The 19,118-nt window shown below is 40.1% G+C and overlaps 1 protein-coding gene across 1 annotated transcript in view; it reads right to left on the reverse strand.

Annotated features, from left to right (window-relative positions):
• ppm1lb (protein phosphatase, Mg2+/Mn2+ dependent, 1Lb) overlaps positions 1-19,118 on the reverse strand; it is a 46,853-nt gene that overhangs the window by 1,818 nt on the left and 25,917 nt on the right. The window contains exons 2-3 of the mRNA XM_078246051.1: positions 11,872-12,088; positions 1,267-1,428 (exon numbers count right to left, since the gene is read on the reverse strand). Coding sequence (XP_078102177.1) covers positions 1,267-1,428; positions 11,872-12,088 — 379 coding nt within the window. The remainder of the gene's footprint in view (positions 1-1,266; positions 1,429-11,871; positions 12,089-19,118) is intronic.

A 19,118-nucleotide genomic window follows, 5' to 3' on the forward strand; every position in this document is an offset into this window, starting at 1 on the left:
AAATTGCAATTAGAAACAAGAGTGACATTATTCATTGAGGTATTAACCTAAGCAGTTAGCTGCTGATGACAGCAATGAAGCCAAATAAAGCACTAATTAGCTAACTTTTCTACTCTCACATTATCATTAGACTGTATTTATTTGTCTTCACATACTGTAACATGACTTGTATTTATTTCCACTTAATGGATTTAATTATTTAGTTCGTTTTCATTCCCGTACAGTCCGCACTACGTTTATTGACAATGCAACGTTTCAGTCAGAGGACTTTGAAATTCCCCTCGAGTGTTCGTGATTTGACTCTTTTGTAATTGGGTGTTGCAGTCTGTGACTCTAGAATTAAGATGTAATTGTGTCTTTGTAATTCTTTTCTTTTTTCAGTACATACTATACATGACTACTTTAGCATTTAGGAGTTAAAACGGTGTCAAGAAAATCTGGCTTCCCTCATTAATGTGTAAATGTATGCAGCAAGGTGCTCAAAAATCTAAACGGATAATCAGCTCTTCCCATTGAGCCTTTGGTGTAGCTATGAAGTTTATTTCAATAATTGTTTTGGAATATCTGTGTTTAGTATGAATGTGTCACACAGAGACAGACATGTTAACAAGATAATGCTAACCCATGAGAGAGGACTACTATTTAAGCAGTGTTTATTGGTATTCTAATGTGGTTCCTGTACATATATGAGAATCTATGATTAAATCATTAGATGCCCCCTTCACTAAATTAAAAACAGCAGGAGGGAAATCATCTGTAGTATCATAATTTCAAGCATGTTACATGAATAAGTAAACAGCAACATAATGCAAACTAAATGTGTAAGGTTTCTTTTTAGTACCCAATCAGACCATTAGATGGAGATGGTGGGCTATCCTGACAGTGACCACACTGACTTATCTGGCAACCTGCCATCAAACGCTTTTCAGCACAGAGAGTATGCGGATATGGTTGATGGGAGAATTATGCCTTCAAATACACCTTAAATCCTGTGCACTGTCTGGCTGCATTTGATAACACGCTGCTTTAGGAGCAGATTGTGTTATCAGTTACTAGGGTTTGATGTCAGCCTGAGCACAGAGACACAAGATGTGGAAAGAAAGGATAATGGTGCTTAGCTTTGATCGTCAGAAAACTTTTGTTTTTTGCTTTCCTGACAACAATCTAAGTTGTGATGGTTGCCTCAAGTTTGAACTAAAGCCTTGTTCTGCTGATAAGAATCAGTTGAGAAAAGTCTACTGGTCTGGACTGCAGCGGTTTTCTCACCAGCCTTCTTGATCCTCTTGCGTTCTTTGAGCTGGTAAGGTTTGTGGTCATGTGACAGAGGAATGGCGTTGCCGTCTTTATCGCAAAGAACTCCACGCGAGTCTCCAACGTTGGCCACCGTCAACTCCTTATCAGACAGCAGGGCCACCAGACACGTAGTACCTGAAAACAGATGGAGGAGAGAGGCCAACAGAGAAAGATAAAGCAGGAGAAAGGTGGGGTATAAGGAAGTCGATGAGATCAAAATCTACCAATATCTTTTGTAATATAGTAAATATAATACACTAATAATAGAAACTTTTCATGACTAAAATAACTAGACAGAGAGAAGAATGTTTGTGGCATCCAGCAAATCAAATACCTGTCAAATCAAGGTAATATTAGTATTTATTTATTACATTTATACATCAAGCGACTGGCCTACAACTTAGGCACAGAGGGGCTAAATGCTAGCGTCAGCATGGTAACAAAGCGCATAATAACAATGCTAGCATGTTGATGTTTGGCAGGTTTACCATGTGTATCATCTTATTTTAGTGTGCTAGCATGCTAACGTTCGCTAATTAGCACTTAACACACAGGACAGTGGAGGCTGATGTCTTCAGTTTTGCAGGTATTTGGTCGTAAACCAAAGGAATGGCCAAATTAAATCGACCAGATGGATCATCAAAGTTATCACAATTCATCCTGAGGGGGACAAGAATGTCTTAACCAAATTTCATGGCAGTCCATCCAATAGTTGTCGAGACATTTCAATGAAAACATCAACCTCATAGTGGTGCTAGAGGAAAAGTCAGGGGATCACCAAGTCATAAGGGTTCATCCTCTGGGGTCCATGAAGGTCTGTACAACATTTCAGTGCAATCCATCCAATAATTGATATATTTCAGTTTGGACCAACTAAGAGAGACCGACATTACCCTTTCATAGAGCCACAGTGCTAGCATGGCTAAAACAATACAATATTGCCACAAAACGGTCCTGCTTAAAAACATTATGTGATGGCTGACAAATTTATATCAACTCACGGTATGGTTTGTCATATCCCCAACCCTAAATATAGCAACCTAATTAAAAACTTCAGTAATCTAAGGAGAACCATTGCCTCATTCCCTCCTGCACTAAAGTGAAACACATGAATCATGGGCAAACATTGCAAACACTCTTTGAAGTAGCTTTTCTTCCTTGTCCTACTCTCTCAAACGCTTTCATTTCTTCTCCTCCTTCCTCTCTTTGTTTAGCTTTCCAGCCAGGCAGAACAGAGTGTGGACTCAGAATCTGAGGCCTATTGTGTGATATCCAAAGTCCTGTAGAGAAAGAACAGATCTGCCTGTTTGGCCATCTGCTCACACAGAGCAAAGACAAAACTGGGGAGGGAGAGAGAGAGAGAGAGAGAGAGAGAGAGAGAGAGAGAGAGAGAGAGAGGAAAAAAGAGGAGAAAGTAGGGGGTCCTACTGGTCTAGACCACCCGGAGAGGGGGGGGGTGGGGGAGATGGGAAAATGGGACATATAGTCAAGACATTCTCAGGATTTTAGTATAAAAAAAATACCCATGAGGTAGCGAAAACACTAACATAAAGCTGGTTTAAATGCCATCGCAAGAATGTGGTTGACCTACTAACGTTTGAGACTTCCCTTTAAAGTTCCACATCTTGGTGTGTTGTTGACTGACAGAGTTTATGTCTCAGGCGTTCGGTGTTGAACTGAATGAAATAAATCCATCTCCCCATGAAGGGTCCTACATTCAGTTTACAGTTACTCCGTCCCACACATATATAAAATAGGTCCTACACCTGATGCAGTAACAATATGTGAGGAATGAGATGGGAGAGAGAGGTACAGTAACACAGGCAGAAGTGGATGCAGATGAAATTAAGAGTAAGAGTTGAGGAGGGGTGGAGAGAAGGGGAGAGATATGAGGAAAGAAAGAGAAGAGATTACTTTTTAGCAGGACTCCCATTTATAGCTTGGGGTACGAAAAAAGTGATAAACGGGAAAAAGGAGAGAGAAAATAACTACAAGAAAGAGCACCAGCCTGAAGCGAGGCTCAGATGAAGTGAATATTGATGCCACCTAATTGTAAACCACTTACTACATCTTTTACAGTTTGGGAAAAATCCATTTCTATTAGTTTCATCATTGTATGCATCCCTAATGCTGATGCTCGCGCCTATAGCTGCCACTGCACTGTGCCATGCGGTCCAGCTAATTATCCTGATCTAGTTCCCATGGCGATAGAGATAATGGACTGAGGTTCCTTGCTAGCACACCCTTCCCCAATTAGCCCAGCCATGCCAAGTACATGTTCAGCATTCTCTATTAAAATGGCACCATGGCCTGCATGCACCCTGTGCTCATGCTAATCATTGGCTTAGCTTGGCCTGAAATACCTTCAAAACTCCAATACAATTAGCATCTCAGCCCCAGTTAGTCTCACTCCAATTTATATCATTGCACTGATTCACTCTCTCAGAGTCAGCAAAGACTCTGGAGAGTATAAGTGTCCATATAGCACCAGACGTGGATTTATGTTCTTAACTGAGTAGTGCATTGTAGGTGAAAAATGAGAGTGCAGGACTGCCACCATCCTATTCACCCGGGCTCATTTTCTCAAAACCTTCCTAAAAAATTTAAAAACAATACCTGCCCAGTAGTCCACCCACAATATGATTTTTCCATCCATGGACTTGCACTGTTAACATTTATAGCAATGCTACATTTAGCATTTTGTACTGCATAAGTCAAGTAATGTATTTATAGAGCACATTTAAAACCAACCTAGGCTGAACAAAGTGCTGTGCAAAGTTATATTATGTTATACAGTTGTGTTCAGAATAATAGCAGTGTGTTTAAAAAAGTGAATAATGCACAAAATCCTTAGAATAGCTTTTAATTCCATAATATCAATGCATTGGGAACACTGCACATTCAATTCCAAATCAAAGCATGACCAAAATTGATCAAGTTTGTGTTATACCTTTACAGAAAGTGAAGAAAAAGGAATATTAGGCTGTTCAAAAAAAATAGCAGTATTTGCATTTTTCTTTACAAACTCAAACATTTACTGTATGAACTGAAAAATGTCTCAAGGGTTGGCTTTACTTTGAATCACTGCACTAATATTTAGTTGCATAACCATTATTTCTGAGAACTGCTCCACATCTGTGTTGCATGGAGTCGACCAACTTCTGGCACCGGTGAACAGGTATTCCAGCCCAGGACCATTGAACTACATTCCACAATTCCTCTGCATTACTGGGTTTTGCCTCAGAAACAGCATTTTTGATGTCACCCCACAGGTTTTCTATGGGATTGAGGTCTGGGGATTGGGCTGGCTGCTCCATAACATCAATCTTGTTCATCTGGAACCAAGACTTTGCTCGCTTACTGGTGTGTTTTGGGTCATTGTCTTGTTGAAAGACCCATTTCAAAGGCATTTCCTCTTCAGCATAAGGCAACATGACCTCTTCAAGTATTTTGATGTACTGAAACTGATCCATGATCCACCGTGCTTTACTGTCTTCACAGTGTACTGTGGCTTGAATTCAGAATATGGGGGTCGTCGGACAAACTGTCTGCGGCCCCTAGACCCAAAAAGAACAATTTGGCTCTCATCAGTCCACAGAATGTTGCCCCATTTCTCCTTTGGCCAGTCAATGTGTCCTTTGGCAAATTTCAACCTATTCAGTAAAATTTTTTTCAGCAATGGGACTTTGCGGGGGCTTCTAGCTGATAGCTTTGCTTCACATAGCCTTCTTCTGATCGTAACAGTACTCACAGGTAACTTTAAGTCTTCTTTGATTTTCCTGGAGCTGGTCATTGGTTGAGCCTTTGCCTTTTGGCTATTCTTCAATCCATTCGAATGGTAGTTGACCCTTTTTTCCCACGTCGTTCAGGCTTTGGATGCCATTTCAAGGCATTTGAAATCATTTTGGCTGAGCAGCCTATAGTTTTCTGCACTTCTTTAGAAGTTTTCCCCTCTCCAATCAACTTTTTGATCAAAGTCCGCTGTTCCTCAGAGCAATGTCTGGAACGACCCATTTTGCTGAGTATTTCAGTGTGAAATGCACTATAACCAGCATGCACAACTGCTTCCTTCCTTAAATATGGGCCACCATTGACACCCGTTTCTTCACAGAATCAATCACCTCACTAATTGAACACAACACTGCTGTTATTTTGAACATGCCCCTTTCAATTACAGATTCAATTACACAGAATGAGCAGCATGCATGTCATGACTGTTGGGTCTGTTGGTTTTCTATGACTCTACAACACTTAGTAGTAAATTATTTGCCATGTAGAAATATCACTTCTACCAAAAAAAAATGATTTATGAGGTTAGTGATGTTGGACTGCTATTATTTGGAACACAACTGTAAAAGCAAAGAAAGACAATAAAAATATAGACACAATGAACATCATACAAACACACTCATATACAAATGTCCCTAAACTAAATCATACGCCAAAGAATAAACGTGTTTTAAGTCGAGACTCAAAGATCTCAGCAGTATAGAGGAGGGCCTAATATGAATGGGAAGTTTGTTCCAGAGTCACATTTTAAACTGCTCTATAAGTCTGCGCATCACTCTGAATTTGCATATAATGCCACTATGAAGCTTTAGACAATCTCTGCTTTCTATAATGTATTGTTTTCATCCATTCATTCATTTCTATCCTAAATAACTAGCTGCCTCTGGGCCAGCATCAGCCATTTTGAAGCCCTATGTGGGGTTTTGCTTTGGGCTCCTGTCTACATTTGAACCAATTATTTCCCTAGTGTTTCTTCTTCCTCTTATAACTCTCATGATACAAAATAGATAGTAAATAATTCTTTATCATAGACTGCAGTGACTTTCAGGTCATATCTGGGCAAAGCACATGATTTCACAAGCCAATGGATCTAAGTGTCTCCTCTAATTATTCAAGGCAAAACCAGAGATATTGTCTGTTTTATTCCACAATTTTTCTTCTTTGTCAAAACCTTGTGCCTACATTACCCATAGTGCAACCTGACCACTGACAGTTCAGTGTGAGATACAGGTGTGTTATGCTAGTAGCGGCTAATGTAGCCTCGAGCGACTAGCCAGACGAGGAGCAGGCTACAGAGGTCTGGTAAGCTCACTTCTTTCTAACTACGCACTTTTTCAAACTTGCTGCTTACTTTGCTTTACAACTTTTTTTCCTCTCACATATTCAGTAGTATTCCTTAAGACCTGTAAGTGGGTAGAGTTCCCAAATAAGATAATCAATCTCCTTCCTATTTACACAACCAACTGGGTGCAGAATAATAGAAAGCTCTGTGCTCGGATTCCTTACACTTAAACAACTTGAATGTAATCACTGAGTTTTTCATGCGGAGGTCAGACAGTCAGAGCACAACATCCAACTTGCAGGCTTGGATGTGGCTTAAGAAGATAATTCATCAAAATGAAAAACATTATCTAATGTAAATGCAGTTATGCAGTGAGCAAGAACCGCTTTAAAAAAAAGTCTCCTTGGTGAGCTCAGAAAACTCAGATATCGGAAATGTTAAAGTCAGCTGCTAAAAACCCCTGCAATTGACAAGCTGTGTTATATAACAATAACTGTCATATCTGAGATGTCAGAACCTGTCGAACCGGTTTGGTCAAATGTTTAATCATTATTATGTTCATGTCCCTAGGCTACACATTTCCCAGTGCACTTTTGTCTATACTGCACATTAATAAACCTTTTAAAATGGAATATTATTTTTGATCTTCTTTGAACTTTATTCCAGGAACCATTTAGTCTTTTTGTATTCTGCAGATAACACGCTTTCATGTTGTCTATCTATAGGTCTATGCCATAGTCTTGCCAAAGGCTTTATCATTTGGGCCCTTATACTGTAAAACAGGACCCAAACAACATTATGTCCTGATCCGATATGCATAGATCAGTATCACTATGATTAAGGCACTTTTTGTATTGATTGCTATTGGCTATTTAAAGTTTGATTCATTTTCTATTCTTTATTTACACATACACATTCTTTATATATTCCATATTGTGCTCATTTTCAGGTTCATATATACATAGTTGTAGTTTCTGCTAGAACATGTTTACATGCTTTAATGTTAAAAGAACATTATTTTTCCATAACACAGCAGCTGTCAAAAACACCTTATTGGAACCTATTCTTTAGCACAGCGCTGTGAGCAAGTGAACCACAGACACGCAGACATAAACAGCAGTCTCAATTAATCACATCCAGACTGACAGCGAGCAGTAAACCTTGGGTTAAAAAAAACACCAAGAGTTGCTTTGTCTCTATTTTAGGACAACACAGTCTCAGTCAGACATTTGTGTTTTGTCTTATTATGATAAAATGACTTGGTAGAGTCCTTAGTACTCTAGCTTCACTAGTACCTGTAGGTCACTTTTTTTTTTTTTACCATGTTGCTGTAGCTTCATTTCCAAAGGTGAATCAATGGCATCTATTTACATTTTACTACGGTCAAATGAATGAGACAGATTGAGTAAAGAATTGTTCTGGCCTGTCCATACTTGGTGTGAACAAACATTTAGTTAAAGGGGAACGGAATGTAAAGTGCTTCTTTTTTTCCTTTTTTTTTTTAAGTAATCAGACGTTTAACAGAGAAAAGCAACAGTTCAAACAAAGATTAACACCATTGGAGGTGATTGGAAAAATGAATGAGACAAATTGAGTAAAGAATTGTTCTGGCCTGTCCATAGTTAATATGGCAAATAACAATTAATGTCACAAAGAAATACAGTACGATAACATTCACAGTACACATAACTGGGGCTGTAAGACTAGTGTCTGCGTCACTATTTGGTGCCATGCCAGTTCAAATGGAGTGGCTCTCTGCTGGATAAACAAAATTAAATTAAATAAAGGAGGAAATACTGAGTTTGAACAAACTGCTGCAAACATACTTGGTATGAACAACATTTAGTTAAAGGGGAATGGAATGTAAAGTGCTAAAGTAATCAGACGTTTGACAGAGAAAAAGAACAGTTCAAACAAAGATTTAACACCATTGGAGTCAGAGCAGAAAAATGACTCGTAGCAACAAAACCACTAACATCGTTAAAATTAAGCTAAAAATAATCATAATAGCAAACAAATACAAAGCTTAGAGAAGCAAAAACTAAATGACGGCATTTAACAGATTAAGCTGCACTTCTTTTTTTGTGTGCAGATATTTGGTTTCTAAAATGTTCTGCTTTCTGGGAGCTCAGCCTTTTGCCTCTTTCACATTGAAAAGATGCTGTGTGTTCATGTTGCTGTGTGTGTTAAAATGGCTCAGTCTCCACACACTCACTGTTTTCTATCACCTGTCTTTAAAATATATAGCACTTCATAATGCAGTGAACAAATACAGTACATAGTATGTTTAATTCATGCTTTGTAAAAAAGATATTTAACATTTGTAGAGCTATATTTTTCTCTTCCAAAAGATAGATGATAAAAAATGTTCTTCCTAATCTATCCTTGCACATATTACCATGAAGTAATCTAAAAAATGTCCTAATCGTAACCAGGGTCGGGCGGGTGGCTCAGGAGGTAGAACGGGTCGCTCCTGTCCCATGTCGAAGTGTTGTTGAGCAGACGCTGAAGCCCAAGTTGCTCCCGTTTACATGGCAGCTCCGTCACCATTGGTGTATAAATGTGTGTGTGGGTGAACGAGGGGCAAAAGCGTTTGTGTCCGGTAAGGTAGAGAAGAGCTATATAAATGCTGACCATTTACCATTCCTATCGCTCTATATTGCTGCTTGCAACAATTACTAACTATTGAACTAATCCACTAATAGACACTGTTGTATGCTTTTGCAGTGCAAACCTGTGCTGAGAGACATTACACAGCTACATAAAGGTTAGTACTAACAGAATACCACACAACATTAAGAAGACTGTTTCCATAATAGACTTTAAGCTCCTGGCCATTCCATCAAAGTCCCATCTCCCTTATCTTTCTTTCAAGCGCTTTTGTTGGCTGAAAAAACAACGGAGGGATGAATAAACAGGGGTATAAATCTGATATGCTGTTGTCCTAGGTACTGGGACCTGAATTGAGACTGTCTCCCTCTACTTTACCGCTCTCTTCCTCCCCTGCCAGCTTAATTTAGGCCCTGATTGCGACAGAAAGCAGAGAGCTGTGCACCCTAAATGATGTGATTGTTGAATCAGATACAGGGACAAAATGCACAACAATTACTTGATCAGCAGATCCCCCCCCCCCCCCCCCCCTGGGACGCTGACAAGAATGATAGGACGAATAATGCAGCCAATTCAATCCCTGAATGTCAAATGCTTGGATCAGACAACACGGGAGCATTTTCATTGTAATGGAGCTTGACCGTAAATGTTATCTATAAGCTCAGTGTCAGTCCTTCCTTGCTGTGCTGTTCAAAAACAGGAAGATAGACATATAGAGGGATAAGAAAAAGATATGGACAGATATTTGGAGCCTGGATGCAACAGGTCACGTAGCTTAAGAGATCAGAAACTATAAAAGAGGATGAAGAGGTTGAGAGCAGGTGAGCGTAAGAAATAGATAACGCAGCTGCAGTGTATATTCTGTCTGGTAATAATCAGCTGTCGCCTCCAGACTGGGCGCTCCAGATTCACAGACCTTTAATTCTCTTAACAATCAGTGTATCATATGACCCATCGTTCTTTAGAGTATGTGAGGCCTTCTCAATGGCCCTTTCATATTAATGACCCCAGCAACAACTTACTGTACATGTGAGTCAGCTGTCTGTGCAGGTTGTCATTTTGGCTGCACACTGTTCAGGCGCCCCATTTGACTTCTAGTCATAGTGTTTCTGTGTTCAAAGAATCTCAGCAATTAACTCGGCGAGTATAACGTTGTTACTATTATCTATACGATGATAATAAAACAATCAAAATCTATCCGCAAAACTTTGAAGCTAAAACCCAGATAGTTTGGAAGTGGAAATTTCCCTTCAAGGAATGACAACGCATCTCTGTCGTTAGTTGCTCCGTAAAACCAGAACCTTTTCACATCGTCTCCATTTCTCCCGTCTTTACGCTGCTTCTCACTCAGCTGAGAGAGTTAGTTTAATCCGAGGCACAGGAAGGAAAAAAGTGACCCACAAGAACACTGAATTCTTGAGGTTGCAGCATGTTACACAGTTAGTCCATGTAATCATCTCATAATCTGTAATTCAACTCTCTCTCCCTTGCATGTTCAATGAGCCAATAATGTTTCTAAAAAAAAAAAGACGAACAAATAATACATGGTGGTCTTGTCTAGGCCTCCTCTACTTTCTCCCTTTAGTATAGATGTTAAATTGACAGAGGTGGTGGTTGAAAAACCCAATTAAAAAACAAGGCGGTCGTGGAATCTACAACAAATATGTTCATGAATGAATCGCACTGTATGATTCTGCTGTGGGACTTTTTGTTCTCTTCCTCCCCTCCTTCACAAAAGGTATGTTTTGTTTCCTTCAGATCAGACTTTTTCATCACCCTTTGTATCCATGATCTCATTCTCCTCACCCTTTCAACGCTCCTCTTTCGGTTTGTCCCTTTCCTGTCTTTCCTTGCCCTTCTCTTGAATTGCCATCCCTTCATTTTGCCATTTTGCACAGGTCTTTTATCCCTTTCTACTGTATAGCTCTTACCAGCAAAATGTCCTCCTTCCCTCTGACCCTTCTCTTACCTCTTACCTCTCTCTCTCTCTCTCTCTCTCTCTCTCTCTCTCTCTCTCTCTCTCTCTCTCTCTGCCTCTCTCCAGAGATAATTACTACAAGCATGGTGAAGATCAGCTTGTATTTAAACAGCTGAATAAGCAAGGCCTGGGGCTGCTGACAGTCACTATTCAACAACAGTCAAGTGAAACAGTAGAGTAGACAATAATTGTTTGCGTGCAGCTTTATAGGGGATATTTAAAAACATTTCCCTGGACTTAACACTTTTGGTTAAAGTTAAAGCTCATTTTCAGGTTCATAATTGTATTTAGAGGTTATATCAGAATAGGTTTACATTACATTTACATTAATTTAATTTTCAAAAAAACACCATATTTTTGTTGTATTACACATTGCTGCAGCTCCTCTTTTCACCCTGTGTGTTGAGCTCTCCGTTTTAGTGCCACACTAGCAGCTAGGCGAGCATTATAACGTGTGTTACAAAGTGACGCACGTTCGTCACGGAAGTAAAGGCTGGACTACAATAGAGCTGTTTGGAGCAGTTTGTGAACAGTGTTTTCTGTTGGAGATGGTAAGTCCCTTTGGGGTGGACTTTGGGCTTTTAAACTTTGTAAACCTATAACATGCACAAAAAAAGATATATAACACAATAAAGGAAAGGGAAAAAGCCAAAAAGCATAATATGAGCACTTAAAAATCCATCTGTATGTGGCCTCTGCACTCTATTGTGGTCACACATTCAAGCTGATATACTGTTTGCACTTTAGATCACTGCTAATGAATGAACCAGTGTAGCATCCAGAAAGACAAAACCACTGCAGGAAAAATATCCCCAAATTGTTTTCCATGCAAGAACCTGCACACAATTTTTACACACACACACACACACACACACACACACACACACACACACACACACACACACACACACACACACACCTGCTTCATTGTAAGTGGCTGAGAGCTTGTCCAGCATTTCTCTGTCCAAATTCAGGATCTGCTGCTCCAGTATTGAAGGATAGGACAGGCCGCCCCTCTCCTTTTTTTCATCTTTCTCCTTGTCTTTTTCTCTGTCTCGCTCTCGCTCCCTTTCGTAGGTCAGTAGCTGCTGGCGCAGCGCCTCAGGCAGGTGGGCCTTGGCAAAGTCAGCAGCAGCCTGATAATGGAGAGCAGAGGGAGACAGAAGAAGAGTTAGAGGGCTGCACATTTGGTCAAAAACAACTATCAGACGTGTAAACTGACCATGTCCAAGCAGTGGTATAAATTCACAATTAATCAGCAATCATTTTGATAATTAAATAATCGTTTAATGCATTAACAAACACTACCTGGTTTCAGCATTTCAAATATGACAATTTGCTGCTCTTGTCTGCTTTATATGATTGTAAACTGATTATTTTTGGCATTTGGTTGGTTGTTCAAAGAAAAATAGAACTTTAAGATAGCAACTATGTTGCAGAGTGTAACCAACCTACCCCTCGGCTCACCCCCCCCTTTCCAAGCGTGTAATAGAACCTATGGTGGCCTTCAGGTTAGAGGTGTTGAAATTAATCAAATAATCGATGCATCGAATCGTTGACATGGACGATGCTGCATCGATAATCGGCCGGGCCATAATCGATTATTTCTGTTTACAATTTAATGTAGGCCTAACAACATTTCTGTTTACATATTCCGTTATGTTTTGCACATTCAGGAAGTGCCATGTGCTCAGTGCTGTAGTTTTATGTATCCAATTTATTTAGTATTAGAGCACTGCAGAAGGTTTTGTTTTTGAAGCTTGAAAAGCTATGAATTAAATATCCTATATGGCTTTAATAGAAAAATTTATTTGACAGTCACACCTCTACTTCAGGTTACATATAAAAAAGCGAAAGGCCCTCTGGAGAGCCCGTTTGCTTGGTCTGTTCTGGACTACTGTAGAAACATGGCAGTGTAACATGGCGGGCTCCGTGGAAGAGGTTACACTGAAAACACATTGGTTCTCAATTTCTGGTGATTATACACTAATGATAACATAATTATGAATATTATAATCCACGTATGCCAATAGATCCCCCTTAATCCTGCACACAGGCTTCCAGATGTGTAATGAAATTAGCCAATAATCAGGTTTAAAAAGGGTGTGATTCTTCTAGGAGAGCTACTTAAGCGAGAGACCTCTCAACTAAAAAAAACTGCATTCAAAAGGGTGAAAAAAGAACATAACTGATACAGAATATTGTAACGTAATGCCCATTGATTTACAACAAAAAAAACAAAAACATGTATACATTAAATACACTTCACAGTGTATTGGCAAGTGGCATACACATGAGGCCGTAACCTGATTGTCCTTTCTGCCTTCTGAAGCAGATGAATCACAGATAAACAGAGATAAAGAATGAAAAAGTGCATCGGCAATCAAACGCACACAAGCTCACACTCACACCCTGCTGTGGGATAGAGCTGAGCCAGAGAAACTGTATCCTCACCTCTATCCATTCTATTCTACGAATAACACCGACTAAACCTTTTCTCACACAAAATCCCACCGCCGTTTCAGAGCAAATAATGCTTCTGAAGATAAGCCAGTCCGAGGTCACAAAGTTCAGAGTACAAATGTTGCAATATTCTGCTGACTTGCTACTGATCTGCAGCATCCATATAGCTCATATTCCATACATGCTTGCACTTGTAAAAAGTGTAACTAGCCTGCAGTAATTAAAAAGCACTGCATTAAGAAAAGAGAATGAGCAAGTCAAGACTGCAGGGGAGAAAAGGTTTGCAATTTCCTGCCGCATATTGATTGAGGTCATATGACAGAGACCCATAGATTAACCAAGTGCTCATACACTGTCCTCATTTAGCTCTCTCTCCTATCTATACCTTCCTCTCTTTCTCTCTCTCTATCTATATCTCAACCTGCACTGGGAAATTACTTTCAAGGACTCAGATAACCCTGCCTCCTCTGCTTCTTCTCTACACATGAAAACAACTCATCTGTTCCTCTCTTGATATATCTTTTCAGTGTTATTAAAGCTTTCCTCTGCAAGCTCCGACACTCTTCCACTATCTTCTCCAATGAAACCCAAACGCTTCCAATTTTCCATTTCCCAAAGTCCCTTTTGTCTGATTTCACGATGATGTTCAGTCCAAAATCACCATGGATCTTTCCGACACACTCCTTTCTCTTGTCTCCTGACATACCTTCATCCTGCGGTTAACATGCAGAAAGCAGGAGTCATGAACCAATTTGAAGATCATTAATAGACACAAGAAGACTTTTGTCTGCTTGGGTTATTACTGTGCCATTTACTGAGCAGTTCAATTGTTTGCCTGTCAGTCCTTCTCAAAGCACTGGGGACAAAAACGTTTTCCAGCTACATTCCTTCCGACCATTTGACTGCAATCCGTCTTTGTGACTGCATGTGTGTCTCAGCTTGGGAACAGCAGCAGACAGCCTTTACAGAGTGGGAAGTGGGGGCTAAGTCTTGATTATCTGACAATCTAACCCGCCGGCTAACCAGATCGACACATCGAACACCTGGCTGCAGCCTCTGCACCGGCTTAGAGGATGAAACGAGGGATGGCAGGATGAGGGACGGAGAGCAGGGATGGATAGGGATGAAGACTGTGAGATAGAGGGATGAAGACAAGATGGCAAGGATCAAGGATAGTAATACAGGATGGAACAAAATGGGGGATGAGATTAGGGGTTGGCATAGGAGCATAACTGAGGAATGCAGGAAGAGATAAAGGATGAGAGAGCAGAACCAGAATAAATGAGTTATACCGGGCTGGCTAGAGCTGTGTTTAATGGCAGAGTTATTCTAGCTGAAAGAGACAGGGGTCAAAGCAGGTTAAGAGGTTAAGAACTAAAATTCCTAACGTTCCAATGCAGAGCAGTAAAGATACTAAAAATCTGAAACTAAAAAGACTGAAAGTGGGGTGAAAGACAGACACAACAAAAAGTTATTTCCATTCAGTGTAAGTCACCAAAACACACTGTGTGTACCCTTGAGGTCTGAGAAACATGTTAAGTGCATTTCCAAAGCTGATTTTATTAATTAATTGAAATCATTCTTTGTTTACCATGTTTGCTTGCTGACAGTCTTCTTTCCTGCCTTTGTTGGTGCTCTGCTACATTTGTTGGTGCGTTACCGCCACTGATCAGCAAAATAAGTTGTGTAACAGTGTAACAGGGGGTTGTGAATTTCGCCGTCTGTGTGCTTGAATGTACGTCCTCGTGCACGGTCCAAACTAAACTAAACGTGTTTTTATAGCGCTTCTAGTGGTCAAAATGCCTATTGGTGGGCTTTTTTTTTCACTTTAAGCCATTTTTTAAGATGATTTAACTCTCTAAGTCTAATATTAACTCGCCGATTTCCTGAGGGCAATATCGGTTTGTTTTTTTTAGCTCCACAATTTTTGCCAGGTACAGTAGTTCGTAGCTTTGTCTGTCTTCTATTTGGTGCTGTGCCTTAGAGCTTTTTCACTGAAAATACATTTCTGCGGCAGTTGATAGAAGTAAGAATTAATTGGTGGAAAAGTTGGTGGCCGCAAAAAAACCCAAAAAGACAGCTGAAAACGCTCAGCGGAGCTAAGGGGAACTGCAGAATTGGGTTATAATTATCACTATGAGCAAACTATCAAACCTTATTACAGAAAAACATGTAACCCAACATGGGAGAGTTGGCTCAGAGTGCAACCAGTCATGGCTGTGCAGAGCGTCACATTGGGCTCTCCTTCACACCGCACTTCACTTGCACCACACATGATGGCACAAAGACTTGTATGCACATACATAGTAAGTACACAAACCCACACAACTTCGTATCTCAACAGAGCCACCTACACACCTTCACCCTTTCTATCATGTACCCAAACACTCCCTCCTGACTGCTAAATGTGAGCCACTCAGATGGACAGCCCACAGAAACAGTCAGGCCTTTTAAACACTTCCATCTATCACACTGCCATGCCGGCAAAAATGAGGAAAGTCATCCGAGCTTTCCTCTAGAATCACCCTGAGGGAGTTTCATAACTGAAGTAGAAAAATCTCTTTCTGTGGTCTCTCTGACAGATCAAACAGGCAGATGGAGAGAAGAAGAAAAGTGAACAGAGAGGGGAGAGACTGAGGAGGAGTGTAAGAACCATTCATTAGCATCACTCAAGCACATCATTAAAGAAAGAGAAAGAGAGAGAGACAGTCCCTCCAGTTTAAAGACTGGGATAAGTGAGAAACCCCTCAGAGCTGTGAAATACAGAGAAATCAGCGATCAAGGATACTTGAGAAGAGGGAGTCTGGAGAAAGAGCATTTCAAAAATATTTCTCTTTGTTGTTTTGATTTCTAATTCACAAGTTTGGAATTATAATCACCAGAGCGATCTCTGAGGAGACGATATTTGCCATTTTACAATTTTCTACTCCCAGTATATTATGCAAAGACTATAAACTGCTATGTGGTTAATGCTCCGGACAGAAAGGCTATTATTTGTCTTTACTTTAAATTAACCAGGAAACAAATAGATGTTGGTAATTAAACAGGGAAAAGGGCTAGTGCTCTATAGAAACACATGCTGCGCACTGCAGAGGTGTAGAATGTTTCCCCTCAGGATGACATTGCAGAGCTCAGGCTGTCCACAGGGCAGAGTAAGCATGAGCATGGAGCCCAAATTTAATTATTTCACACCTGAGCTTTGGCTGTGTCAAGCCTATGTCAAGTACAGATTGTGAGTGAGAGGGAGAATATGTGTGTGTGTGGGTAAAATGTCACTGTAACACTGTGTATCACTGTAACATAAATAGAAGCCTTCTCATTTGTATTGAAGAGGAATGTGAATGAATGCGAACACACGCACGGCTCTGCACAGCATAATGTCCTTAACATGCTAAGAAAAATGTAAATTTGAACGTTCATAATTAGTCATATAATCAATTAGTCAATAAGTCATAACTTGGCAAACTCCAGCTTGTCCACAGTCAAGTGTTTTCTGTTCTTTTGTTTATTAAAATTTTGAGATCTTAGTTTTCTTATATTAAAGAAATCAACCAGCCAACTGCATGGCCATTTTATCCAATTTGTTTTAGTTTTTTTTTATCTGGTTGAGAGTCGAAATTACATGTTGAGACAACCTACATTTCTAAAAAAGGTGAATAATGTGCATTGTCACCTGTAAATAAAACAACAAATAAATATGTACATTTTCTCAAATCAAGTGTAAATTTGTATGATGGTAGTGGATTCACCTGACTTATTCTGTAGCCCCCCCAATAGTCCCCTAACAGGTGCAGCAACACTGGAAAACAATTTGTAGATTTAGTTCACTTGTTTTTAGAAAAATGATTGTAAGACAAAGTATTACGATTCAATAATCTACTTACTGCAGTGTGAGCCTGAAGCCAGATTGGAAGTGATTGTGTGGCCTTGAAAACACCCCCTTGCGCCCAAACATACAGATTTTACCCAGGCTTCCCAAAACTATTTCACTCTCCCAGCTCTTAAATCTCACCAAAAACCACAACAAACAAACATTCTGAGCACAGATGGGCTCAGGGATGGAGGGCTGGGGCGGAGCGACAGTGATGGTGGTGGTGGTACTGTGTGAACTGTGTGAAATCTCCTTTAGTTGCTAACACACACAAGCACACATCACTACATCAAGCTCAAGAAACATTCAAAAATAAACCACTCTGAGCAACATTCATATTCAAATACCGGTCATGTCTCAGAGGGTATGTGTATGTGTAATGGCCAACGCTGTGCTGCACGGCTGACAGTGTAAAAAGGACATAAATGACTTCTATAAAGTGAATAAGGATTTCATAAGTGAAAAGCACAGTTATAAATCAGGAATGGAACGTTGAATAGAAGTCCATTAAAAGTGGAAAAAAGTGGAGGTGGAGGGAGAGAGAGAGAGAGAGAGAGAGAGAGAGAGAGAGAGAGAGAGAGAGAGAGAGAGAGAGAGAGAGAGAAATACTGCCTCTTGGCTGAACCAGAGTCAGCCCAGTCTCTTTTCTCTCTCTCTCTGACTGTGAAAGAATGAGAGGTGTAAGACTGGGATGATAAGAACATCTGGTGACCATGGTTCCGGCTGCCAAAGCCGCCGATTGTCCCACCTCAGCAGACATCTCCTAAAACTTGCGTTAACACACAAAGACCTGCCCCTGAGGACAACAAACCGCAGGTTGTTGGCTCATTCAATTGCCAATAAAGCAGTTTTTACAGCAAAGGTGACCGTCTAGCGACTCCAAATCTACCGCTTTAAACACACACACACACACACACACACACACACGCACGCACATGGGCACAAACACACATAGACAGGTACACACTCAGACACAAACAAAGACAGATCCTGCCCCTCTTTACTCATAAAGTGAAGGGAACTATTAAGGAGTTGATTCACATTCAGGCGCTGAAGAGACTCAGAGCCATCAGTCTGCCTCTCCACTCGCAATGTGTGGAAGTGTCCTTCCTGCGACAGCCGGGTCCATTAGAGGAGGTGAAAACTCATATTAAACCTAAACAAACAAACAAACATTCTATTATAAAGAGGCCGTCTGGTTGATCCATAGCTTCCTGCAGCCTAAGCTCGTAGTAAGAGCACCCTGTCAGTGTCTACGGCCTCGACACTGACTCAATGATAGACTGCGGTTTAGTTTATAGAAAGAAGGCTCAGCATCACTTCCAAGGCTCTGTGGTGCCAGAACATGATTCATATAACTGCTGGAGCATGCAGGGATTTGAGCTTCTTGTATTACAGCCTGACCGATACTGGATATTTGCTGATGATACTGATATTGATATCTCAGGTAAATAAGGTAACAATATATTGGCTGATGTTAATTCTTTCAACATGCAGTACACATTTTGGATAAGTATACCTTAAATCTGTGTAAAATATGTATCGAGCGAGACATTTTGCAAGAAATTTATGTACCAGTATTTTGGACATTGGCTGAGGAGCTCAGTAATTCAGCATAGGCTCTGTGCCTTCGAACTTAGAAAAAAGCAATTATAATTTAGTGAAAAGCAAACATGTTTAAGCGTTGACAAAACTATCTTTACTTAAGCTTTTACCAGAGCTTTCAACTGCATCGCAAAGTCTTGAGGAACCAAAAACAATTTTCACTAAATTTGGAAAATAAAATGGATATTTTCAATAGAATATCTGTTTTTACTCGACAGAGACTCCTG

The sequence above is a fragment of the Sander vitreus genome, chromosome 3 (assembly GCF_031162955.1).
Source record: "Sander vitreus isolate 19-12246 chromosome 3, sanVit1, whole genome shotgun sequence".
NCBI classification, from domain to species: Eukaryota; Metazoa; Chordata; class Actinopteri; order Perciformes; family Percidae; genus Sander; species Sander vitreus.